Source organism: Pipistrellus hanaki (genome assembly GCF_964339955.1).
Source record: "Pipistrellus hanaki genome assembly, chromosome: 15".
Lineage (NCBI taxonomy): Eukaryota > Metazoa > Chordata > Mammalia > Chiroptera > Vespertilionidae > Pipistrellus > Pipistrellus hanaki.
In genome coordinates this window covers 43293355-43319465 of record NC_140517.1, presented here as the reverse complement: position 1 = coordinate 43319465, position 26111 = coordinate 43293355, and the positions used below count along the sequence as shown (strand labels likewise).

The window sequence follows — 26111 nt, the reverse complement described above, 5'->3', positions numbered from 1 at the left end:
CTTCCTCTCTCTCACATCAATGAAAACACATTTTAAAAATATATAGAATGGGGTGAGGGTGGGGTGTGGTGTGGTGGGGAAAAATAAAAAATATACATAGAATAAAAATGTTTTCTTATACAGATGCTCTCAATGCATTTGGAAACTCTTGTGAGAGCCTAGTTCTGACATTTGTTATGTATGGTTGTCACAGCTGCAAAGACCTAACGGAGGCACAGAAATCCAGTGAGAGCCGTGTGCCATTGGCTACATTTAACCCGCTGCTCATTTTTCAGTCCCACGCCTTTATATGTGGAGACATTGGTTGTGATTTTCTTGTGCTCACATTGTTAAGTCTTTAGTGGAGGTTTCTGAGCAGGAGTCTTTTTAAGAAGCCCCTGTGTGAGGGCTGGTTGCTTTGCAACCTGAGACTTCTCAGGAATATATTTGCCCTGGCTGCATTACATTAAGCAGACAGGAGAGGGCGCCCGTGTCATCCTTTCAGCCTCTGGGTCCAGCACCTTCTGATGGTGGCTCCTGCCCGCTGAGAGGCGCTAGAGGCTATCTCTGTAGTCAACTTCTATATAGCTCTATATATGGCCAGTAAAGCTTAATTTCTTTCCCTCCCTCCCTCCCTCCTTTCCTCCCTCCCTCTCTCCCTCCCCCTCTCCTTCCCTCCCTTCCTCCCTCCCTTCCTTCCTTTCCTCTTCTTTTTTTCTTTCTCTTCTTCTTCCAAATATAAACTTGCTGAAATTGGTTTGGCTCAGTGGATAGAGCGTCGGTCTGCGGACTGAAAGGTCTCAGGTTTGATTCCGGTCAAGGGCATATACATTGGTGGCGGGCACATCCCTAGTGGGGGGTGTGCAGGAGGCACCTGGTCGATGTTTCTAGCTCTCTATCCCTCTCCCTTTATCTCTGTGAAAAACCAATAAAATATATTTTTAAAAATATATAAACTTAATCAGAAATTCTGATATTTGCTTCCGATGCCCCAAAGAAACACCTGTCCACCCTCTTTGCTCACCCCTCCTTGAGACTCCGTGGTCAGCTCCTCAGAGGCCTACCCCAACGTCTCAGACTCTCCTGGCTACCCTGATGCCTCTGCCCCTAAATGGGCTCTTCCCCCCACTTCCAGCTTCTTGGCTCCTCTTCTCCTGGTGCTCAGCTCTTGCTGACCCCACTTCAGACCGCTAAGCCCCCATATGACTGGCGGCGTGCTCAGAGCTCCCTGGCTGCCCCTCTCTAGGGACCATCCTCCGGCTTGTAGGCCCGCGGGTCCCGCCCTTGATAAGCAGCAGCCATGGCAGCTGCCCTCTGCTGAGGGCTCTGCACGCCTCGCTGAGCGTGTCAATTTTCAACTCTTCTTTTTAAAATCAAATTTTATTTTTCTGCCGAGACTGGTTTGGCTCAATGGATAGAGCGTCGGCTTGGGGACTGAAGGGTCCCGGGTTCGATTCCGGTCAAGGGCATGTACCTTGGTTGCGGGCATATCCCCAGTAGGGGATGTGCAAGAGGCAGCTGATCGATGACTCTCTCTCATCGATATTTCTAACTCTCTATCTCTCTCCCTTCCTCTCTGTACAAAATCAATAAAATATATTTTTAAAAAAAAATTTTATTTTTCTCTTGGGGTTTTTCCTCTGAAGTATTTTGGGGGGACTTACTAAATTTACCCAAGTAATGATATGCTTATTGTGAAAGAAGGAACAAGACAAATCAGCTTGTGCTTATCTGTGGCTAACTGAAAACCCAGCCAATAAATCTTAATCAAACCTTAAATCAAAGGATGTTTATTGTTGGGGAAAGGAGGCTCTGTGGCTGGCTTGGTGGGTTGGTGATGTCATCGGGACCCGAGGGCTCTTCTGTCTCTGCTTCTACCTCAGGGCTCAACGGGCTGCCAGGGCCCCGGGCGTCCGTCTTTACACCGCAGTTTCCAGAGGGAGAACGTGTGTGCGTGGTGGTGGGGGGACAGGGAAATGAGAGAGCTCTTCAAGGAGGAAAACATTTTCCCAGAAGCCCCCAGGAGACTCCTCACTGCTGATTGGTGAGACTGAGTCACGTACTTCCTTTGCTCTGTGGGAGGTCAGGCTGTGAAATATCACTTCCAGAGTCTAATGACAAAGTAAATAATACAGTAAAGATTTATTATTGTTAATCATCATAAGCCCTAAAGCTGCTGTAGCCTTTACATAAACTAACTTGTCCTTACCATATCCCTGAGGTGGATTACCGCCATTAGCACTGCCTTAATGGGGTGTTAGGTAACCTGCCCGAGGCGCCCACGTGCTGAATGAGATCGAATTCCGGTTTGCACCCACGGTTTCGTCTCTGCAGGCAGCCAAACCGAGTCTCCTATAGACACCAGTTTACGCACAAGCCTTGAATGTGGCTACATCCCTGCAAGCCAGCGTTTATGATCCTGTTTTTTTTATTTTTATTGTTGTTGTAATCTTTACTCGAGGATATTTTTCCCATTGATTTTCAGATAGAGTGGGAGGGAGGGAAAGAGAAAGAAATATCGACATGAGAGAGACACATCGTTTGGTTACCTCCCTCATGTGTACCAACCAGGGCCAGGGATCAAACCTGCAACTGAGGTATGTGTCCTTGACAGGAAATTGAATCTGTAACCCTTCAGTCCTTGGGCCGACACTCTAACCACTCAGCAGCTGGCCAGGGCAAGATCCTGGTCTGAAAAGCAGAAAATGGAGATGCCAAGAGGTCGAGAAACTTGCCTAAGGTCACAGAGTAAGTAAATAGCAGAGCCAGGACTTGAACCCAGGACTGCCCTCCTCCAGAGCACACTAAGCACAGCCTATTAGCTGCTTGCCTTGTGCCTCTTCAATTCTCAGACGCCATCGGTCCTAAGCTGAGCTGGTCTCTCCAGGTCTGAGGATTCTTTTCTGGGACAGGGGCATGCTTCTGTCCATCAAGGACAGAATCCAACCAGTCTTTACTCAGTGCCTAGAACTGTTCTAGGAAATGTGACTAACTTATAGTCAACAAAACAGACAAAACTCCCTGCTCTGGTGAAGCTCACATTCCAGGGGATTAGCTCCCTGCCCAGGGCCTCCAGGGCACGGAGAGGGACTCCTTCCAGTAGTTCCTCCCAAATTTCCAAGCTGGTCTTAGTGGTCCAGTTTGTGTCGCATCCCCATCCCTGAGCCAATCACTGTGGCCGAAGGAAAGCATTGCTCTGATGGCCAGGCTGGCGGCCAGTGGTGTTTTCCATCTGGGAGCTGGCTGCATGGATGGGTTGCTTGTGAATTCAGCATATTATACATTTATGGTCAATGCTTTTGTCTGCTGTATGTGAAGCATCAATGAAAAGTTAAACATTACAGATACTTGGTTGAGAAATTCCTGATGACCACATTTGAGCTGGTCCAGCTGGGTCCCTCCTAGACTACCCACCTCCAAGATCTGGCGACTTTTTGTTGTTTGTGCTGGGTATAAAATTCTGGGTTACAGGGTGAAGGTATATTTAATTGTATAAGGAACTACCAAAGGGATTTTCAACATGGTTTCCAGTTGCTCCATATCCTTGCCAATATTTAGTGTTTTCATAGTTAAATTTTAGCCATTCCAGGTGGTGTAAGATGGCACCTCATTTGCTTTTGTCTGATGAATGGTGATGCTGAGTACTTTTTCATGCGATAATAAATAGACATTTGTCATGAGACTTGGTTATGATAATAACATTTATGGTAAACACCGTTCCTGAGAACCAGGAATTCAGGAGCAGCTTTGCTGAGTGGCCCTGGCCCAGAGTCTGGCCCTGGAGGCTCCGTGCCACGGTGGCGCCCCTGTGTGGTGGTTGTAGAGGTCCCCGTTCTTTGCTGGTTGTTGGCGGAGGGCTCGGTTGCTCTCCACATGGACCTCTCCTTAGGCTGCTCACGTCCTGGCAGCCGGCTCCCCGCAGAGAGTGATCCAAGAAGGAAGTGACCAAGGCGGAAGAGGAGGGTGAGGGTGTCTTGACAACGTAATTTTGGGAGTGACATACTGCACTTGTGCCGCATTCTATTACTGGTTGTACAGACCAGCTGTAACACCGTGAAGGAAGGGACTGTACACGGGTGTGAATACCAGGGGACAGGGATTGTTGGAGGCCATCTTGGAGGCTGGCTTACCACAATTCTAATTCTGCTAAGAACTAAAATGATTGATTTTGTTTTAATTTTTAAATTTCTTTATTGATTAAGGTATCACATATTTGTCCTCATCTCCCCATTCCCATCCCCCACACCTCCCCACACATGCCCTCCCCCCTGTTGTCCTTGACCACTGGTTAGGCTCATATGTATGGATTTTTTTTTAAATTAGAGTGGAAAGGAGATAGAGAGTGGAAGGAAGGGAAGGAGGGAGGGAGGGGAGAGAGAGAGAGAGAGAGGGAGAGAAACACTGATGTGAGAGAGACACATCACTTGTTGCCTCTGCCTGTACCAGGAACAACCCCATAACCCAGATAATTGCACCCTTGAATGGGAATCAAGCCTGAGACAACCCCAAAAAAACAAACCAAAAAAAAACCCAAGACCCTTCTCAAGGGCCCACGTTCAAACCACTGAGCACCACTGGCCATGGCAAAATGATTGAATTTTAAAAAGAATATTAAGCCAGTTTATATTTCTAGATAACTCCCACTTTGATGTGCTAATATTTTCCTAAAGGTTTTTCCAGTGGTCACAAGTGACATATTTTGTAATTTTTTTCTTTTAGTGTCTTTGTTGGGTTTTAATATCATGGTTTTGCTAATCTCATAAACATTTGGGAAAATGTTCCATCATCCTTTATTTTTTATAAGATTTTGTATAAAATTGATTTTTTCCCCTTAAATATTGTATTTGACATAAATGCCCATTTAGGCTTGTAGTTTTCAATAATGGAGTCAATTTCCTTAGTAGTTATAGGACTATTCAGATTTTCTATTTCTTTTTTGTGTCAATTTTTACAAATTGTTTTTTAAGGTACTTGTCATTTCATATAAGTTACTGAATTTATTGGTGTGAAGTTGTTTATAATATTCCTTTGGCATCTTTTTAATTTGTAAGATATGTAGTGATGTCTTTTCTTTCATTTCTTTTTTTTTTTTTAAAGACTTTTTTTTTTTTTAATATATTTTATTGATTTTTTTTTTGTAGAGAGTAAGGGAGAGAGATAGAGAGTTAAAAACATCGATGAGAGAGAGTCATCGATCAGCTGCCTCTTGCACACCCCCTACTGGGATGTGCCTGCAACCAAGGTACATGCCCTTGACCGGAATCGAACTGGGACCTTTCAGTCCACAGGTCGACGCTCTATCCACTGAGCCAAACCGGTTTCGGCTTTTCTTTCATTTCTAAATAATGGTAATTTATGTTTTCTTTTTTCTTTATTCTTGATCACTGGTCACAAGAAATGAAAATTTTAATTTTCATTTATAGACACTTTTTTTGTTTCAGAAAAATATAATAGGACATTTGAGCATTAAAAGATATGTTCTGTTAGTATAAAATTTTATAGAGAGAGTAAAATATAGTTTGAATTTGAAGGAGAACAAAGAATGATGCAAACACTGTTACAGAAGAGCTGGTTGATGTATCTTTAAAATATATATATATTTTTTTATTGATTTCAGAGAGGAAGAGAGAGAGAAAAACATCAGTGATGAAAGAGAATCATTGGTCGGCTGCCTCCTGCATGCCCCCCACTGGGGATTGAGCCTGCACCCGGGCATGTGTCTTGACCAGAATCGAATCCGGGGCCCTTCAGACCATAGGCTGACACTCTATCCACTGAGCCAAACCTGCCAGGGCTAACACCTTTTTAAAAAAATAATAATTTAATCAAATGTGTTCAGCTTTTCTTTTATGACTTTTAGCTTTTGTGGCATCTTTGGAAAGACTATTTCTAGATTATGAATGATTTATCTTATATTTTCTTATAATAATTTTACAGTCTTACATTTGTATGTGCGTTGAGTCTTTGATGCATCTGGAATTTATTTTGGATGTTAGGTGTGAGGTAGGGACTTACATGTCTACAAAAGAACATTCAAACCTGTAGAAAAATTTGACAGTTTATTTGAGCCAAACTGAAGATGTGTGGAAGCAAGATCTTAACAGATGGACAAGATTCTCCAGAAAATGGAGGTTTTGCAGTTCATGTTGTAAAGTTAGAGTCAAGGGAGAAAATGTGAGGAGGGTTACATGACACCCATTGGTGGTAGATGGAGGAAGAGGGAGAAAGCAAAGCGATTGGCTATAAAACAAGATGGGGGGGGGGGGTGTCCATACTTCTTTCACATTGGTGGGTACAGGACAGTTAACATTTAACACATGTAGTAACTGGAGATGGGATGTGGGCAACCAGGTAACAAAGGGGTGTTCAGTCCGTGTGCTCTTGTCAGGAAAGAAAGTTACTCTGGCATTTCAAAGGAATGCTATCTGAGATGCATAAGAACAACAGACTCACTCAAGGTAAAGACTGACCTTTGTTTGCTAGAGAAGCTAGGGTGAGGGCATGTGCCAGGGCAGTGGTCGGCAAACTGCGGCTCACGAGCCTCATGCGTTTTGCCGCTCTGTGACTAATGAGTTTGCCGACCACTGACCTAGACTCTCCATTCCAATAATTACAGGCTGTTGTTGTTCCTTGTGATTAAGCCCCTATCCCAGTGGTCGACTAATTCAACAGAGCGGCAAACTGCGGCTCGCAAGCCATATGTGGCTCACTGTGCCAGGGGATGGGAGGCCAGGGGAGGTCAGTGGGGAGAAGAGGAGACATGTACTACTATTGTAATACTTTAAACAATAAAGTAAAATAAAAACTAGGCCCTGGGATGTGACTGTCCATCATGACCTGCCCAGCTAGGAATTTATGATCAGACCATCCTGTGCGGTTACTTTTGGCCACTGAGCCTGTCAGGTCTGCCATGTATGTAGTCCCTTTATGTTCACAATTTGTATATTTTCTAGGGGGGAAGTTTTTTAAAAGCTGCATTTCTAAGCAAATGCCAATATGTATTTCAGTCCACCCCACCCCCTTTTTTTGTTTCTATGAATGTAGCTAAAGGTATACATTGTGCTAGTCCTCCCTGCCTCCACTGACCGTGCTTTCCTGGAGAGAGTGGCCTGTCCGCACATAGCGCCTTCCTTACTCTTTATTTCAGCTGCTGCCAGAATTACTGTAATTTATGAGACTAGATAGTCTTGCAGAGCCTCTCCTGGCTTTTTTATTGTTATTACTAGAGGCCCAGTGTATGAAAATTCATGCACTGGAGCGGAGGGTCTCTCTGCCCGGCCTGCCCCCTCTCAGAGTCCGGGAGCCCTCAGGGCAGAAGGCAACCCAGTAATCAGAGGAAGGTGACACCTCATCACACCTCTGCTGCTGCCACTGCTGGCAGCGCAAGCCTCAGCCAGCCCTGATTACCTGAGCCTTGGGAGGCCCTGGGCTGCTGGGCAGCTGCCATCTGAGGCTTGCCTGCACTTTGAGTGTTGGCTGGGCAGCTGCCATCCAAGACTTGCTTGCGCCTCAAGCCAGCCCTGGGTGGCTGGGCAGCTGCTATTGGAAGCTTGCCTGCACCTTGGGCTGGCCCTGGGCGGCTGGAGGGCTGAGGGGACTGGCGGACTCTGGCGGACAAGGCCTGGCCTTGTCATGTGCCTGCCACCCGGGCAGGGCTGATGTGACTTGGCACTGCCATCTTTGAGGGCATGGCAGTCAATTAGCATATTCCCTCCTTATTGGCTGTGGGCGCTACCATCTTTGAGGGTGGGGCAGCAATTAGCATATTCCCTCCTTATTGGCTGTGGGCATCGCCATCTTTGCAACAGTGTGAGGGTAAATTAACATATTCCCTCTTTATTGCATAGAATAAAAGGTGCTGCAGGATTAACGGTCCAGGAGAGCAAGCCTTTCACACCTGTGGGGTAAATCTGGCATCAGTTTCCCCAAGCAGAATTACTGACTGGAGGCAGCTGCAGGGTTTGGGAGGGGCCCACTTCCTCACAGTCTCGCCATCGGAAGGCAATTTCTGTTTTTATCTTTTTTCTTTGAACTAAGATTAGATTTACTGGAATGTTGTGAAAACAGTGCAGAGAGTTCCTGTATATGTGTCACTCAGCTTCCCCCGTGATGGCATCATAAATAGTACAGTGAGCGAACCCCGGAAATGAACATGCATGCAAAGCTATTAATGCAACTGCAAACCTCATTCAGAGGTTCCCCACCTGGGTCTTTTTCTGCCCCAGAGTCCTGTGTCTCACTGTTGTCAAATAGCTTTTGTCCTCTTTAGTCCATGACTGTTTCTCAGTCTTTCTTTGTCTTTCGTGAGCTTGACCCTCCTGAAGAGTCCTGGTTAGTTATTTTGTAGATGTCCTTCGATTTGCGTTTGTCTGATGCTCTCTCTTGATTGGAAAGAGGTTCTCCCTTTTTGACAAGAATACCACAGAAATGATGTTGTGCCCATGAGGGGCTCATGACTTCAGTACGTGTTATCTCTCTGGTCATGCTGACCTTGGTCACGTATTTAGGTTTGCCTATTGTAAAGTTACTATTTCCCCCTTGGTAGTTAGTACTCAGGTTGCGGGTTTAATCCCTGGTTGGGGCATATACAGAAGGCAACCAATCAATGTTCTCTCTCTCCCTCTCTCTCAAATCAAGGAGCATGTCTTTGGGTGAGGATTTTTTTTTAAAAGAAAGAAGGAATTTTCCCCTCAACATTTTATTATGAACATTCTCAAACATACAGCAACATTGAAAGATTTTACACTGACACACAGCCATATGCCCACACAGAGATACGCCCGTTAGTATTTTACTGTATTTGCTTGATCACACTTGGATTCATTGGTCCAGCCCTCTGCCCATCCATCCTTCTCTCTCACTTTTTATGCGATTCAAAATAAATTAGGCAGGAGGCACTTAGTGCAGGGCTGAGGCTGGCAGTCACAGGAAGGGCTGGGTAAAGGAGCTATTGGCTGGGCCTGGGGATGACGCCACAGAACTGACCCCCAGGGGAGCTGCTGCCTGTGAGGCTGCCCACTCCAATGGTGTGTTAAAGCCTAATATCAACCTAATGCCATCCAAGCGCCAAGAAGCCATGACACTCATGAAGTTGGTGATAAGACACTGGCAGTTCACTTGGAAAATCCGGGCATCCCCCGCCCACCCACCCTTGCCCGCAGAACCGGAAGTGCAGTTTGGGGCCCTGTCTCACTCATTGGCTGACTCGCTCACCTCTGGGGTCTGTGTGGCAGGGCAGTCTGCGAAGTAGCCCTTAGAGCAGCGGTTCCCAACCTTTCTTTGGCCACGCCCCTCCTAAGCATCTCTAAATCCTGATGCCCCTGTGGCATGTAATTCTTACTATTCAAAAAGTGAGCTCCTGAAGAAAAAAAATTAATTAATTAAAAAAAAAAGTGAGCTCCTATTCACATGGAGGAAGCCTAAAAGACCATGAACTTGGTCTAAACAAGCTTCCAAAGAACAAGGCATCCATGAAAGGGAAAAATAAAAGAACAAAAGGACAGTTGAAGGACTGAGGAAGAAATCATGAAGAAATTGTTAAAAAAAAAAAAAAAAATGAAGTAATATGAAAAAATAGCAAATAAAGTTTCAAAACATAAGAGAACTGAAATGCATAAATATTTCACAATATATGTTTATATACTATATATGAAATCCCTAGAACCATAAGAAATGCAAAAAATTCACTGTTAATAACTCATTCTCGAATTGCCCCCCTAAATCCAATTGCCCCCCTGTGGGGCCTGTGCCCCACGATGGGAAACACTGCTTTAGAGCATTGCAGCCTCGTGATACAGGAAGGCCCAGTCACAGGCACTGTCCTGTGCACGAACTGGGAACCTTCTGGAAGGTGGCTTTCCCCCTTCTCACCCTGAATGCCCAGCTTTCCACCCCTTGGAACTGTGGCCTCTCAGGGGCTGGGAGGACCCCGGGGAGAGGCCGCAGCTCAGGAGAATTGCCAGGAAGAAGGTACAGAGAGTTCCTGCATCGCTGTGGGGTGAGCTGAGCAACCTGGGCCTTCTGCTCAGCCTGCTCACTTGTTAACAGAAAGAAATCTCCCCTGGCCCAAGGAGCACTCTGGGAGGGGTCCAGGCCTGCAGGCCCGTCTCCCCTGGCCCCTGGCCATCGTCCTTTCCCCCGGCCAGCCGGAAGCCTCTCTGATTCAGGCTGTTTGGAGCCTGAGGCCCAGAAATAGGAGGTACATCCTAACCTCACACCGCGGGAACCTGCGGAAAGAAGGGGCCACTGGGTAACCCCCAGGCCCCACGGTGAAGGCTTAGGGAAGGGCCGGTGCTGGGGAGGCGGGATGGGAGGCCTGCCTTCCGGAGCCTAGAGGTCCCTCGTGGTGTAGGCCCTGCAGTCCTCGTATTCTGACTTGCTGTCATCCTTGGGGATGACCCGGAACTCCTTCATGTAGGTGGAGCAGCAGCGCTGGGAGCCTCGATGGAAGGGGGAGTGCGGCCCGCAGCAGCTCCACTTGCTGTCCTCCGGGTCCAGGAGCTCCTGGCCACAGCGCCTCCCAGCCTCCGCCTGGACCTTGCCTGGGGACCAGAAACAGCTCAGCGGGCCCAGCCTGGGCAGCGTGGGTCCCTCCTCCCCTCCTCACTCTAGCTCAGCTCTCATCTCCCTCCTGGGGACTGCCCCTTATCTCCTGTGATGCCTTTCACTCACCAGCTGCCTCCTCCTTCGCTTCCTTCCTGTCTGTCCCGTTTATTTAAATATACAATCTGGTAGGTTTTGATAGACGCAGCCACCCACACCTTCCCCATAATCTAGATCACATGTGTCAAACACAAGGCCCGCGGGCCAAATCCAGCCCGCCAGGCCTTGCAATGTGGCCCGCACCGCGCTGTCATCACTGCACTCCGCTGTCAGTTTATGACATTGTCAGTTTATGACTGTTCAGTAAACCATTCGGCCCGCGATTTAGGCTGGATTTTAGATTTTGGCCCCTTCTCTGATTGAGTTCGACACCCCTAATCTAGATGGACATGTCCATTACCCCCAAAGTATCTTCACTTCTCCTGTAATCCCAGCCATCCCTCCTCCAGATCCCCAGGCAACCACTGGTCTGCTAGAGGTTTGCATTTTCTAGAATTTTTATAAATGGAATTATACAATATGTACTTAATTTTTTTTTTTCTTTAAAGAAATGCTGGCCCTAGCCGGCTTGGCTCAGTGGATAGAGCGTCGGCCTGCGCACTGAAAGGTCCCGGGTTCGATTCCAAACAAGGGCATATGCTCGGGTTGCAGGCTTGATCCCCAGTAAGAGGCATGCAGGAGGCAGCCGATCAATGATTCGCTCTCATCATTGAGGTTTCTATCTCTCTTCCTCTCTAAAATCAATAAAAACATTTTTTTTAAAAAAGAAAGAAAGAAATAATGGTCATAACACAGCAAATTGATGTTGCCACTTAAGCCTGGAGACCTGAAGTAAAACCTCCCACTTGGAAGGCTGTTACCGCCAGCCCACTCGCTTATTTGCCTCCCTCCGGAATCCTCACCCATTCTCACCTCTGGCTTCTTGGCTCCAGGAGGGCGAAGTAGGCACAGACATTCCATTAAAGAATGGCCACGATAGGAGGCAGAAGGCTTCGAGGGAGAGAGGAGAGTGAGGGCTGGGTGCAGGGGACCCTGGGTGAGGGCTGGGTGCAGGGGACCCTGGGTGAGGGCTGGGTGCAGAGGGGGCTGGGTGAGGGCTGGGTGCAGGGGACCCTGGGTGAGGGCTGGGTGCAGGGGACCCTCGGTGAGGGCTGGGTGCAGAGGGGGCTGGGTGAGGGCTGGGTGCACAGGGGGCTGGGTGAGGGCTGGGTGCAGGGGACCCTCGGTGAGGGCTGGGTGCAGAGGGGGCTGGGTGAGGGCTGAGTGCAGAGGGGGCTGGGTGAGAGCTGGGTGCAGAGGGGGCTGGGTGAGGGCTGAGTGCAGAGGGGGCTGGGTGAGGGCTGGGTGCAGGGGACCCTGGGTGAGGGCTGGGTGCAGGGGATCCTGGGTGAGGGCTGGGTGCAGAGGGGGCTGGGTGAGGGCTGGGTGCAGAGGGGGCTGGGTGAGGGCTGGGTGCAGGGGACCCTGGGTGAGGGCTGGGTGCAGGGGACCCTGGGTGAGGGCTGGGTGCAGGGGACCCTGGGTGAGGGCTGGGTACAGAGGGGGCTGGGTGAGGGCTGGGTGCAGGGGATCCTGGGTGAGGGCTGGGTACAGAGGGGGCTGGGTGAGGGCTGGGTGCAGGGGACCCTGGGTGAGGGCTGGGTACAGAGGGGGCTGGGTGAGGGCTGGGTGCAGGGGATCCTGGGTGAGGGCTGGGTGCAGAGGGGGCTGGGTGAGGGCTGGGTGCACAGGGGGCTGGGTGAGGGCTGGGTGCACAGGGGGCTGGGTGAGGGTTGAGTATAGAGGGGGCTGGGTGCAGGGTCCTGGGTGCAGTACCTGAGTAGGTGAGTAGCCAGGACCTCCAAGTAGAGCAGGCTCTTGGTTCCATTGGCTCTCCCGGCTGTTTGGGGACATTTGCCATATTATTATTATTATTATTTTAATATTTTTAAAAATTGATTTCAGAGGGGAAGGGGGAGAGAGAGAGAGAGAAATATCAATGATGAGAGAGAATCATTGATCAGCTGCCTCCTGCACGCCCCCTACTGAGGATCGAGCCTGCAATGTGCCCTGACCGGAATTGAACCCGGGACCCTTCAGACTGAAGGCTTACACTTTATTCCCTGAGCCAAACCAGCTAGGGCTGCCACCTTATTTCTAAGTAAGGCGTGTATACTCCTAGTTCTTAAAGACCCCCCCCCCTTTTTTTTATTACCTGTTGACTTTCTAATATGGAAGATAAACATTTCGTGCTTTTACTCTCCTCCCAGCAACACTCCCCTCTCAGAAATTAAACAATCCTATTACCAGTTATGCCATATTGAGCACCCTTACACCATCCTGGGCTGGTGAGGAATGGGTGTGTAATTATCTAGTAAGTAGTATGTATGTTGATTTCTAACAAAGGTACCCCTGCAGCTCAGTGAGGCAAGGATGGTCATTTCAGTAAACGATGCAGTTACATATGCACGTGGAGCGAGCCCCACTCCCTTCCTACCTGGGGACATGGGCAACGTATGAGGACGTTTTGGTTGTCAAAACTGGGGAGGTGCTCCTGACAGGGAGCAAAATTGTCCCTAACTGGGAACCGTAGCATATGCAAATGTAAAAAGTCATGCAGCTGAGCTTAAGATCGGGGCACTTTTTGTACATCATTCCTCCTCAGGTGACAAGTGCAGCGCATGCACGCGCACATGCATGCACACACCTTGCTGAAAGCAGCCCCCTGTACTTTCTAGAACTTCCCTGGGAACCTGGGAAGCAGCACAAAGGAGTAGCTCTGGTGTTCTCACATCCCAAGGACAACCACAGCGCTGGCTCCCAGGCTGTGCTCCGAGGCTGCTCTCCAGCCGCTGCTCACAAGTTCACTCCTGAAAAGGCTTTCTACCTCTGACATCCCAAATGAGTGCTCTTCACCAGACTATGGAGGGACAGACTGGGTATCCAAATAATGGAACGGGCTGCTGAAACACAGGAACACAAAGATGGCACGGACAGAATTTGAACAAAAGAAGACTGAGGGAGTGTGAGGATCTTCATGGAGAAGCAGACGAGGACTTACAGACACTTCTCTATTGTGAGAGTGGTTTTGGGGTGCAGATGAAGAGAGCTTGAGGGCAGACGCCATTCAGAGTGCTAGAATGTTCTAGATCTTGACGTAGGCGATGATTACATATTACAAAATTATCTAGCTCTGCACCAAATGTGTACTTCATGAAAATTATACTTTGTTAAAAAGATAAAAAAGAATGAATTTAGTGAGGTCTCTGGATAGAAAATCATTTCCATAACTCCATTGTATTTTATATACCAGCCCCAACCAAATTGAAAATGGAATGTAGAATGCTATAAATAATCATGTCAAAAATATCAAGACCCAGGAATAAATATAATCAAAGAAGTATAAGACATACAGAGAAAATTAGAGACTGGATGCAGAGAGACGCTGCGTTTGGGACTTGAAAGATTGGGAAGATGCCAGTGTCCTGAAAACACTCTGTAGACCAGGGGTCTTCAAACTACGGCCCGCGGGCCACATGCGGCCCGCAGAGGAGTCTGATCCGGCCCGCCAGGTTTTTTGGGCAGTGAGCGCAGCCGAGGTGTTACAGTAGGAATTAGTAGTTCATATAGTCCGGCCCTCCAGCTCTCTGAGGGACCGTGATCTGGCCCCCACTTTAAAAAGTTTGAGGACCCCTGCAGTGTAGACTCACTGGATTCCAGCCCACATCTAGGACAATGGCTTTCACCCTTTCAGCCGTGTTCTGATGACTCATTCACACACACACACTCCCGAGAACAAAAGTTTTATGAAACAACACTTACCCTGACTACTGCAGATTGGCTTCCATATTTTCTATTGTATCTCCATCATGTTTTTAATAGAAATAAATTGACCTGTGCAACTACACTGATTTCATTACCCCTTATGCGACAAAATCGGGTGTGTTAAGCTCCTGTGGAAGCAGTGAGTGTCCTGGGACCCAATCCCCCGTCACACAGGTCTCCCTAGGCCGTCCTGGCACTGGCAGGCGAGCTTCTTTGTCAGGAAGTCCCTTTTCGGTCGCTTTTCAGATGGGAACCTCAGGGTCTCCCCAGGCCTCCCCCTGGTCAGAAAGCCCCAAGGAAACAGCCAGGCAGCCTGCCTGGCAAAGCCAGCGCAGGGTCCCCATCCCCAGTAGCCACCACCAGCCCCTAGCCCCCCACTCCTCTCCTACCCCTCTCCACCCACCCCACCCCACCCACAGGCTAGGCACGCTGCAGCAAGCAGTCGTGGTTCTTTTATAGATAAACAGATGAAGTCACCATAAAAGGAAGTTAAGGAACCACTGCTCTTATAGCAAGCCACAAATGGAAAATGACAAACATCCGGCAAAAAACCCCAAAAAAAACAAACCCGTTTGGGGGCAATGGTAAGATATGTAAGCCTTAATAAAAATAAAAAAAAGAATGAAAACAAAAACAAAAACACCTGTTTGAGAAATACCATGTGAGTAGAAACCAAGTCATTCAAAACCCACCATTGGCCATGTAATTTTTTAAAATGCAAATCTGCGCACACACACCAGTTATCTGATGTACGGTAAGAGAATGGGGAAAGGGAAAGCGGAAAGAGAGAAAACTGGTAGCCTGGGTGTGGTGGAGCCACATTCTGTGTGGAGTAGCAGGTTCCCTTTTCGGTAGACACTCACACACAGGTCTGTGTGTCATTGATTGGCTGCCTGTCAGGCCGCGATCTTTCCACCTCATTGATAAACCCTGCTGTCCACAGTAGGCTTCCGCTAGTTGACAAGAGGTGTATGCCTCTCACTCTTCCAGCGCACCACAGACCAGCCTGCCCGCCACCCCTCAGACCAGGACGATCCTCTCCCTCTGGCTCCTTCCTGGGGCTCTCCCTGGGCCTGGTGAACACGGTCTCCTCAGCTGCCATGTCACAAAAGAGGTGCCCGGTCCGAGCACCCACCGACCACAAACAGCCCCCCCCCCCCCGCCCCTTAAAACAACAGGCAGATTACTTACTGTTAGTGCATTTTCAAGTTGACAAAACTCTGAAAGTTCAAGTAGTTGCAAAGGATATGATCTGTGATGGGAACATCGACATATTCCAGCAGAGCGGTGCGTCCTTCCTTTGACACATCTGATGCCGCCGCCGGCTCTGGTGACTCCGTGCCAGTCAGTGTGCCCGTTTCAGAAAGAAAAAAAAGGATCTAAGGCCGTCTTGTCACTGGTAGGCGAGCTTCTTTTTCAGGAAACGCTTATTCTCAGAAAATGTACAGTCTTCCTCTTTGTCTTTTACTGTCGGAAATTTTACATTCTCCCTCTTTGTCCTTGACCTTAGCTTGGAGCTCCCTCTGGACAGAATTCTGCCTCATGAATTAGGATCACCAACCATAATATATACAGAAACTAAATTTTTAATTTTATTTAGTTTCCTGTGACTATAAGATTCCAAATGTTAAAATATTTTCTTCTGGATTGAATTACTTTTAAAATTATTGCTAATGCACAAATAATATAAAACATTCCTAGTTTCATATATTTTCATGAATAAGTATTAAACATTAAAAGTAAAAAAAAAAAAAAAAAAAAAAAAAAAAACTAAAGAAGACCAAAAACAAAAAATAAAAAAGTAGAATATGTTGGCCCTGGTCAGTGTGGTCCAATGGTTGGAACTTTGGCCTTGGGGGAGTGTGGGAGGCAGTTATTAGCAACCAGTCTGTTTCTTTCTCTTTCTCTTCCCCTCCTGTCCTCCCTTCCATCCTCTCTGAAAAGCGGTGGAAGACATATCCTCAGGTGAGGATTAACAACAAAGAAGTAAAATATGTTGGAAATTAATCTCCAAATAAGCTAGACAGGGCACCCGTGCTCTCGGATGAAGATTTATTATGACAGGAGTGAGTCAGGGTTCAGCATCAGCCCTGCCTTGGTTTTTAAGACTCAAAAGTGCTTAAATTTTCCTTCACAAAAGCAGCTAGGCAGGGCAGTTTAGGGCCTGCAGCCCCCGTCGGCTCTTAAGCCGCTTCCAAGGCGTGTTTCTGAGCCCACCATGGAGAGCGCCAGCCAGCTCCCTCCGCGGGCTGGGAGGCTAGTTAGGAGCCGCGGCCCGTTACCCCCTTTTCACGGGTTCGCGGGCACTTAACCTCATCTCACGTTTCAGCTGCCCTTTCTTTGGATCCAGGAGGCCACCCTCTGCCTCAGCCCTGACGCTGCATTTTGGGAAGATTCAAAAAGAAAGGGGGTCGCCCTTTCTCCTGGGAAGTGGACGGGGTGACAGTGCGGGGGGTGGGGGTGGGGGGCAGAGGGAGCTAAGCGCCTGGCAATTGAGCCGTGACAGCTTCTCGGGGACTTGGCCTCTGGGAGCTCCTGCGACCCTTCAGAGGGCCTCCCCTCCCGAGCAGGGCTTCTCTTTCCTGACTGCTGGCCAGAATCTTCTGGGCGATTTAAAAAGATGCCCGCGGGGTTACCCAGGTGACGGCGTTCTCGGGGCGACGCCGGTTCGGGTCTGCCTGTAGCGCCCCCTGGCGGTCCTGTCTGCTGCGTCGCTATCGCTCCCACCTGGACGCCGGCGCGCTGGGGCGGGGCTGCAGGGGCTCGCGGAGCACGGCCTGACCCCTCTCTTCCCCCGCAGTGTACCACTGGGTGGAGATGCGGACCAAGATGCGCATCATGGGCTTCCGGGGCACAACCATCAAGCCGCTGAACGAGGAGGCGGCCGCCGAGCTGGGCGCCGAGCTGCTGGGCGAGGCCACCATCTTCATCGTGGGCGGCGCCTGCGTGGTGCTGGAGTACTCGCGCCACCAGGCGCAGCAGCGCCGCAAGGAGGAGGAGCAGCGCGCCGCCTGGACCGAGATGCAGGACGAGGTGGGCCGCCTGGCGCTGGCGCTCGAGGCGCTGCAGGCGCAGGTGCAGGCGCAGGAGGCGCCCAGGGCCCTGGAGGAGCTGCGGGCGCAGATGCAAGAGGTGCGCGCCCAGCTCCTTGCCCGGGGCGCGTAGACTGCGGTCCAAGCCCACGCCCAAGGCGGCGTCCACGTCCGAGAAATAGGAGGCTGCCGAAGCCCGGACTTGGATGTGGCCACGTGTGCCCTAATGTGCTGGCCCAGCGGAAGCCACCGAAATGCTGATGAACTTGGCCGCTGGTCGCCCCCTGCTCACCACCAGTGGTAGTACCTTGCACTGGGACTGGGAAGCGTTCCATAGCCCCCTCCTTAGCTGATTGGTACAGCCCACAGGGCTCATCTCCACCTCATCCCAAACCTCACCGACCTCTGAGGTCCCCCAGCCAGCGGGACAACGAGCTCACTCTTCTGGCAGAAGGAAAACGTGGAACCGGATCTCAGCCGCATCAGCCTGTCCAACTCCCCATTTACCTGATCAGTGTTACCTTCCCTGGGACACTCATCCATTACACCGAACACCCCCTTCTTCTGATCGCTTGGTACAGACCATTGTAAGGAATGCAGTGTCTTTCTCTGGACTTCTGTCCCCTTTAAGAGGCGGGAAAAGGATCCTGGTTGCAATGGATCCACCGAATATCTTTCCTCAACCTGATCTGTGAGGCCTTCTCCTGAGTCCCCAAATGGAATATTCCAACAGAGCCCCCCCCCCCCCAGTCTGTGGCACCACCCACTGGAGGGGCTGTGCTGGTCTCAGGCAGTGCCCTCCCAACCCCCTGACTGGTGGACAGCTGATTTCAGCCTCAGCTTCCTGTGAACTGTCCCCAGAGTCCCCAGGGCTTTCCTGACTGTCCTTTCCTACCTTCCCTCTCAGGCACCTTCCGGCCATGGTTAGATGATCACATCCCCCGAGTTTCCTTTAAATCTGCTCATCTGTGGGCTGCCCACCTCCCCTGGGGCTCCAGCCTCGTCCAGCAGTCCCTCTTCGTGCACTGGTACCTCCTGCCTCCATGGCCCCAAGTGCCCCTCCATCTCCCTGGTGTGGGGCCTAGTTGGTCTTACGTTAGTGGTTTCCTAGGGCTGCCGTAACAAATCACCACGAACTTGGTGGCCTAGAACAACCAGAACCATTCTCTCCCAGTCCTCGAGGCCGCAGGTCCAAGGTCAGCTGTCAGCACCGCCTCCGAAGGCTCTAGTGCGGATCCCTCCTGTCCTCCAGCTTCTGGTGCCTCCAGGTGCTCCTGGGCTTGCGGCTGCTTTCTCCCCAGTCTCTGCTCCATCCTCACGTGGCCTTCTCCTCTCTGTCTCCTACAAAGACCCTGGTCATTGGACTTAGGGCCACCCTAACTCTAGGAAAGACCCTTTCCCCAAATAAGCTCACACTCACAAGTCCATCTGTAAGGAGGTAGACATACTTCTGGACGAGGGGGGTGCCATTCACCTCACTGCCCCTCCCCACGCCAGGAGTGTGCTGGGACTGCCGACCCCATGGGCACTGGGCCTCCCCCACCTGAGAGGAACCGTCCAAGGAGAGCTATTTTTCAGATTGTAGGTGTTCCCAATTAAAGGAGCCCTGAAATGTAGATCCATTATATGGATCTCCAGAGTGGGTACAAAGCTCATTAAAATGAAGAGAGAAGCTGAGAGATCTGATGGCGGTGAGTCTAAAGTCATTCTATGAACTGTCCCAGTTGGGGAAACTGAGGCTCAGGGGAAGCCAAGGGACTTGGCCAAGGCTAGGAAGCCCATGAGGGATGGGAGTCAGGGCACTGGGAGGGAAACAGGAGCCCAGATTACCCTCTTCATGCAGGTGCGGGTGCTTAGGGTACAGGTGTGGGGCAAGAAGGGCAATGAGAGGAAGGCGGGTCACTGGGGGAGGGGGTAGAGGGAGGCAGATCACTGGGGAGGGGGGAGGGGAGGGTGGTCACTGGGGGAGGAGGGAGAGGGAGGCAGATCACTGGGGAGGGGGTAGAGGGAGGCAGATCACTGGGGAGGGGGTAGAGGGAGGCGGATCACTGGGGGAGGAGGGAGAGGGAGGCAGATCACTGGGGAGAGGGTAGAGGGAGGCGGGTCACTAGTGGAGGAGGGAGAGGGAGGCAGGTCACTGGGGGAGGGGGGAGATGGAGGTGGGTCACTGGGGGAGTGGGGAGAGGGAGGTGGGTCACGGGAGGGGGGAGGGGAGGGGGATCACTGGGGGGGTAGAGGAAGGGGGATCACTGGGGAGGGGAGAGAGGGAGGCGGGTCACTGGGGAGGGGGGAGAGGGAGGCGGATCACTGGGGAGGGGGGAGAGGGAGGCGGATCACTGGGGAGGGGGGAGAGGAAGGGGGATCACTGGGGAGGGGGGAGAGGGAGGCGGATCACTGGGGAGGGGGGAGAGGAAGGGGGATCACTGGGGAGGGGAGAGAGGGAGGCGGATCACTGGGGAGGGGGGAGAGGGAGGCGGATCACTGGGGAGGGGGGAGGGGAGGGGATCACTGGGGAGGGGGGAGAGGAAGGGGGATCACTGGGGAGGGGGGAGAGGGAGGCGGGTCACTGGGGAGGGGGGAGAGGGAGGCGGGTCACTGGGGAGGGGGGAGAGGGAGGAGGATCACTGGGGAGGGGGGAGAGGGAGGCGGGTCACTGGGGAGGGGGGAGAGGGAGGAGGATCACTGGGGAGGAGGGAGGGAGGGGGATCACTGGGGAGGGGGGAGAGGGAGGCGGGTCACTGGGGAGGGGGGAGAGGGAGGCGGATCACTGGGGGAGGGGGGGAGGGAGGGGGATCACTGGGGGAGGGGGGAGGGAGGGGGATCACTGGGGAGGGGGGAGAGGGAGGCGGATCACTGGGGGAGGGGGGAGAGGGAGGCAGATCACTGGGGGAGGGGGGAGAGGGAGTCGGATCACTGGGGAGGGGGGAGGGAGGGGGATTACTGGGGGAGGGGGGAGGGGGATTACTGGGGGAGGGGGGAGGGAGGGGGATCACTGGGGGAGGGGGAGAGGGAGGGGGATCACTGGGGGAGGGGGGAGGGAGGGGGATCACTGGGGAGGGGGGAGGGAGGGGGATCACTGGGGAGGGGTGGGAATCTCTGCCGAGGCCCCAGAGCAGTGCTGGAAGTGGGTGCCCTCCACCCCCCGCCCAGCATCCCTGGACCTTGGCCTCCAGTGAATGGAATTAGACACCTGGGCCCTCTTCCAGGCAACTGGAGAGGCAAGTTTTCCGTCACTGCCCCGGGCGGTTAAAAACGCCTGGACACCACACCTGGTGGAAGCCCAGTAAAGCCTTGTGAAGCATCAGTTTACAGAAGGGGAGAGGCTGGTGTAGAGGGCGCGGGGATGGGTCATGGGCCTGTGTTCCTAAAGTCGGAGTGACCCGAGCGGGTTCAATGACGAGGGAAAGAAGGCAGGAGATACCAGTGCAGGGAAGGGTGGGGGACCGAGGAGCCAGGTTTCCATGGTTACCCCCGGCGGGCTCACTCTGGCCCTGTCACATCTCTGGAGGACGGGTTGCTGGACACCAGGGATCTTGACTGCAAACCCCTCCCCCATCACGTTACTGAACAGCAGTCAGGTGGAAGCCATTGAGCCCTGGGTGGGAGTCAGGCACTGTTCTAAGTGCCGTAGGTGACATTTTCTTCATGAAGAAGCTGAGGCACAGGGAGTCCCTGCCCAAGGTCACAGGCAGGGAAGAGGAGGAGGTGGGGCCTAAGCCCCTGACCCTGCGCCACCTGACCCTGAGGTAGCGCTGTGCTCACGGGTGAGATTGGAAACAGCCCCTGCCCTGGCCAGTTCGGCTCAGTGGATAGTGCGTCAGCCTGTGGACTGAAAGGTCCCGGGTTCGATTCCGGTCAAGAGCACATGCCTGGGTTGCGGGCTTGATCCCCAATAGGGGGTGTGCAGGAGGCAGCCAATCAGTGATTCTCTCTCATCATGGATGTTTCTCTCCCTGCCCCTCTCTGAAATCAATAAAAATACGTTAAAAGAGAAGAAAACGGCCCCTACGAGTCTCGATGTGGCCAGACCTGTGGAATGCAGCAGCTTCACCCACCGGGTGGGGTGGGATCAGGGTGGGTGCGGGTGGGAAGAGCGCCCTCTCGAGGCTGGAGGATGGACGGTTCACCGCTCCGAATCACTAGCAAAAATTTTGTTTGCATTTGCGACTTGGGGGGTGATGGGTTAGAATAAATTTGTAATTGAAGTCGATTGTGTTGAAATTGCTGCTTTTTTTTTTTTTTTTTTTTCGTATTTGAAAAATCCCTGTCAACCTTAGCGAAATTGCCCTTCGTTTATTCTTTCATTTAGGAAACTGTCACCCAGGTGCCCACTGTGCGCCCTGCCTGTTCTGTGCCATGCGGGTCCCGGCGGTGACTGAGACAGCCTCCGGCTCCCTCACGGGACGCACCGTCCAGTGGGGGGACAGACGCACACGCAGGCCGTCCCCCGTGTTACCTGCCCAGCCTCTGGTTACTTGGGAATCAGGCTGCATCCAGATTCCTCCCTCCCGAGGTTCTCGGCGCTTTCGGGAGGAAAGAACAGAAGCCCACGCACGCTGGCTCACAAAAGCCCCAAAATGTGTCTGAGCCCCTGTCTCTCCCAGCTCCCGGCAGGCCCTGTCGCCCCATGTTGGTCTCCTCGTCCAGCAGAGAGGGCCACCCCAGGAGCGAAGGGACCCAGAAAGCCCCTGCCTGGTCTGTTGGTCTGTTCAGCCGTCCCTGTGGGAGCCACTGACGCCGAGTGGCCAGGGTCCCCCAGCCCCAAGGACGAGGGAGAGGAGAGATTACCCTCACGTTAAACATGTGTGCGGAGCAGCTACCCCGCCCGTCCTGGCGGCGGAGAGTTAACGGGGACAAGACCAAGTCCCCGCCATTGACACCTGGAACGGCGAGCTCGGACTCTCCTTCATGGCTCTCGTCTCACGAAGCTTGAAGGACAAATTCTCGGACTAAAAGATTTTAAGCAAAAACGTGGAAGTTTATTGCGAGCGCATACAAACTCCCCCTGGGGAGGAGGTCTGCCAGGGCCAGCCTGGCCGGTGAGCCGGGCTGAGGTAGGGAGGTGGGAATTGAGAAAAGAAAGAAAGACAGAAGAGCGGGGTCGGGAGGACTTCCAAGCCACCGAGGAACGGTAGCCAGTTTATTCACTGCGCAATGCTTCTCATACACAAGGCGCTAATTAGGTGAGTCAAGAGGAGTGTATTAAGGAGAGATAGAGCCGGAGGTCAAATTCTTAGTACAATAAATCTCAGTAGATGATTACAGACTTCTTGGCAATACATGAAAGGTTGCTCTCATGCTTCAAAGATTAGCTTCATTCTACTGTTAATCGCCATCCAAACAAGTCAGCTTACACCCTTGTCAGTTTACACCTTGTCAGTTGACACCCTGTCTCCAACAGGGGTCCCCAAATGGAGAAAACCTGCTCGCTCTCAAATGGGGAAAATCTATTCCTTTTCATCTCTTTGTCTACAGCTTATAAATGCTGGGAGCTTCTCTGTTCATTCCACGTCCTAATTGGACCCTTCCTTATTTTATGTCCCCCGGGCTTTCCTAATCGGTCACTGGCCCCCTTTGCCCTGCATGGTCTCAGTTTCAAAGTTTCAAAGCTCAGCCGGCACCCCCTCTTCCTCCCCTTATCTTGTAAACAATCCGGGGCGTGGCGCTGCCTCTGCCCATCTCGTATGCATTCCTCTCCCGTGGACCCCTCCCCCTAACCTGCCTCTCCCGTGGACCCCTCCCGCTAACCTGCCTCTCCCGTGGACCCCTCCCGCTAACCTGCCTCTCCCGTGGACCCCTCCCCCTAACCTGCCTCTCCCGTTCTAAGATCCTCTCACCATTACGGGCTGACATCTGGTGCGGAGAGGGACAGTAAGGAAGTCTAGAACTAGCCCGGTGTCAGAGTTCAGGAGTAAAGGGGACGGCCGGTTTAGATCAGGGGGTCCTGGAGGAAGCCACGTGTAAGGTGAGCCCAAAGACAGCTGCCTGGGAGTCAGAAAGGGCTGTTAGTGTGGACGAGGCGCTGAGGCAGATGTGGGATTGGCCCGTTCCTGGGACAGCAGGAGCTTCTGTTCCCGGAACAGAGGCCAAATTCAGTGTCCACAGCCACGCTCATTCGTTTATATATTTTCTTTAAAAAAAAAAAAAATATATATATATATATATTTTAATTGATTTTTTATTGATAGAAGTGTATAGGGTTTGGTAGTGTCACAGCCTCATTAACAGCCTGTAAATCCTGTACTGGGCGGTAGTCATTAGTTTGGAATCTGTAGATTGTTAAACCAACTCTAAGGTATTAGGTGATTTTTATCTTGAGAAACACTGCAAGCCACCAGGTTCAAGGTAATAGGATACAGCAGCTGCAAGAAACTGATCCCTCCCAGTCTTCCGCTGACTCATCCCTGATTAAAGAAGGGATTAGGCTGCCACTTTGCTGGTGTGTAGAGGGCCTGGATTTTTCTAGAGATTTCTCATGGCTTCCTGCTGTTTCGTGCGAGGAAAAACCATTTCTCAACTCTGGACATGAGCATTTTGATAGCACATTTTAAGTAGTATGTGTCAAAAGAACAATTATGCCTTTACTAGCTCATATTTTATCGAGCAATCCCCCCCCCAGCAATTTATTATTTTCAGATTATCAAAGCTGTTTTTGACCGTGAGTCATTTTTCTTAATAGATGTTTCCCTTTTCCTCTATTTTTTTTTTTAAGTTGGAATAAAATAAACATACAGTGAGCCCTAGCCAGTTTTGATTAATGGATAGAGCATCAGCCTGTGGACTGATGGGTCCCAGGTTCGATTCCGGTCAAGGGCACGTACCTGGGTTGCAGGCTTGATCCACAGTAGGGGGCGTGCAGGAGGCACATGGATGTCAGAGAGACACAGCAATTGGTGGCCTCCCACATGCTGCCCGACTATGGCCACGGATCAAGCCTGTAATCAAGTACATGCCCTTGACCGGAATCAAATCCTGGACTCTTCAGTGTGCCGACTTTAAGTTTATTTTTAGAGAGACAGGAAGCGGGAGAGAGAAAAACATCCATTGATTGCTTCCCGGACTCACCCTGACTGGGGATTGAACCCGAAGCCTGTGTATGTGCCCTGACAGAACCGAACCTGAAACCTTTTGCTTTTCCCCAGGCAGCATCCCTCCCACATAAACCGCCCTTCTGCTATCTCTCTGTAGATAACATTTGCCTGGCATCAACAGACTCCTATGGAGTCTGGTTTTGCTTTTGTTTTGTTTTTGTTTTGTTTTGTTTTGTTTTGTTTTGCTTTGTTTGAATCCTCAGGATTCAAACTGTACAAGACGACACTCCAGCCAACCGAGCCAGGATGGAATGACCTTTTTCTGCAGGGGCAGGGCGGCTTCTTCTGCTCCGTGTACCATCGAGAGGGCCATCTGTGCTGTTCTGTGTAGCAACCGAGTATTTTTTTCATAGCTCGTAGTATTCCATTGCTGGCCACGGCACCCTGTTGTCCCGGCTGAATGATGTGCACGCAGGTGGTGGGTCCCCAGGCCTTGGCTGTTAGACCATCCTGGCACAAGTCTGTGGTGGGCGCTGCATTTGTTGTTGTGTTTTCACTTCACTAAGCACTTTCCTGTGCAGGATCCCGCTGTCCTCGCAGAGTCTTGTGATATAGGTACGTTATTTCCTCTGCTTTGTTTTTTTTTTTTTTTAATATATTTTTATTGATTTTCCACAGAGAGGAAGGAAGAGGGATAGAGAGCTAGAAACATCCACCAGCTGCCTCCTGCACACCCCCTGCCGGGGATGTGCCCGCAACCAATGTACATGCCCTTGACCGGAATCGAACCTGGGACCTTTCGGTCCGCAGACCGACGCTCTATCCACTGAGCCAAACCAGTTTCGGCTATTCCCTCTGTTTTACAAAAACAAGAAACAGGCAAGAAGGAGACAGAAGCTGAAGGGCATACCTATTGCTACTTTGTCGGAGGACAGGAAAGCAAAGGGAGGGGGGAAAGAAAAGCAGCCGAACAGCAAAGAGCGGATTGACCACCTTTGGTTTCACGCGATACACTTCCCCAGCATAGCGTTCAAGTTGATTACCACGGGGAAAAGCAGTCCCTTTCTTTAAGAGAGCATGGGGAGTGGTTTGCTGTGCTTGGTCATCAGCACTTCCGTTTCTCCAGGCCAACATGGACACGAGGCTACTTCATCATCACTGCAGTGACTACCCCACCTCACTGGCCAGCCAGTCCCACAGACAACGTGGGCATCAGTGTGCGCTGCACTTGTTCCCCTGAGACTAGGGGTGGGATTGCCGAGAGTCATAGCACAGACAATAGGGCGTTACCTTAGGAGACACTGCCCTGCTTTTTAAAGTGAGTTCGATGACATTCTCCTCCTGCACCCGCCCCAAGCACACAAGTCCCTGTCCTGACAACGCTCCATATGGACAATCGTTTTTCTTTCTCTTTCTTTGGAATTTTGACCATTCTGGTAATTAGGCAGTGGTATCTCATTGTGTTTTTGTCTTTCTCCGATAAACAATGATGGTGAGCATCTTTGTATGTGCTAGTGTTTTGTTTTACAAAGAAACTAATTACATCTGCTCAAGTCTCTTATCTATTGTATTAGTTCCTGTTGACAAATTACCCCAACTGGGTGGCTAAAATACACTGTATTCACTTACGGTCCTGGCTGAAAACCAAGATGTTGGCCTCTCT

At 51.0% G+C, this 26111-nt stretch overlaps 2 protein-coding genes and 1 long non-coding RNA gene across 5 annotated transcripts in view; 2 read left to right on the top strand and 1 right to left on the bottom strand.

The window, feature by feature from the left end:
• Positions 1 to 26111, top strand: part of LOC311633529 — a 211137-nt gene that overhangs the window by 98140 nt on the left and 86886 nt on the right. The gene's annotated exons all lie outside the window — the stretch shown is intronic.
• The window catches only part of OPA3 (outer mitochondrial membrane lipid metabolism regulator OPA3), a 115909-nt gene that overhangs the window by 9401 nt on the left and 80397 nt on the right, over positions 1 to 26111 (top strand). Inside the window, exon 2 of one of the 2 annotated variants that reach the window (XM_084906271.1) lies at positions 17186 to 19098. The exons of the other annotated variant lie outside the window; for it this stretch is intronic. Coding sequence (XP_084762397.1) covers positions 17186 to 17550 — 365 coding nt within the window. The 3' untranslated portion in view covers positions 17551 to 19098. Of the gene's footprint in view, positions 1 to 17185; positions 19099 to 26111 lie in introns of those variants that run through there. 2 annotated transcript variants of the gene reach the window in all.
• LOC311633519 (uncharacterized protein) lies at positions 6703 to 16414 on the bottom strand. 2 transcript variants are annotated; one of them, XM_084906282.1, is made up of 4 exons: positions 15577 to 16414; positions 12397 to 12460; positions 11494 to 11571; positions 6703 to 10520 (listed from the first exon to the last, which is right to left on the bottom strand). In XM_084906282.1, the coding sequence occupies exons 2-4, from the start codon at positions 12446 to 12448 to the stop codon at positions 10309 to 10311; spliced, it is 342 nt and encodes a 113-aa protein (XP_084762408.1). In that variant the 5' UTR covers positions 12449 to 12460; positions 15577 to 16414; the 3' UTR covers positions 6703 to 10308. The 2 variants fall into 2 exon arrangements, with proteins under 2 accessions (XP_084762408.1, XP_084762409.1); XM_084906283.1 differs by lacking the exon at positions 15577 to 16414 and adding an exon at positions 14383 to 14506 and having other exon boundaries at positions 7443 to 10520.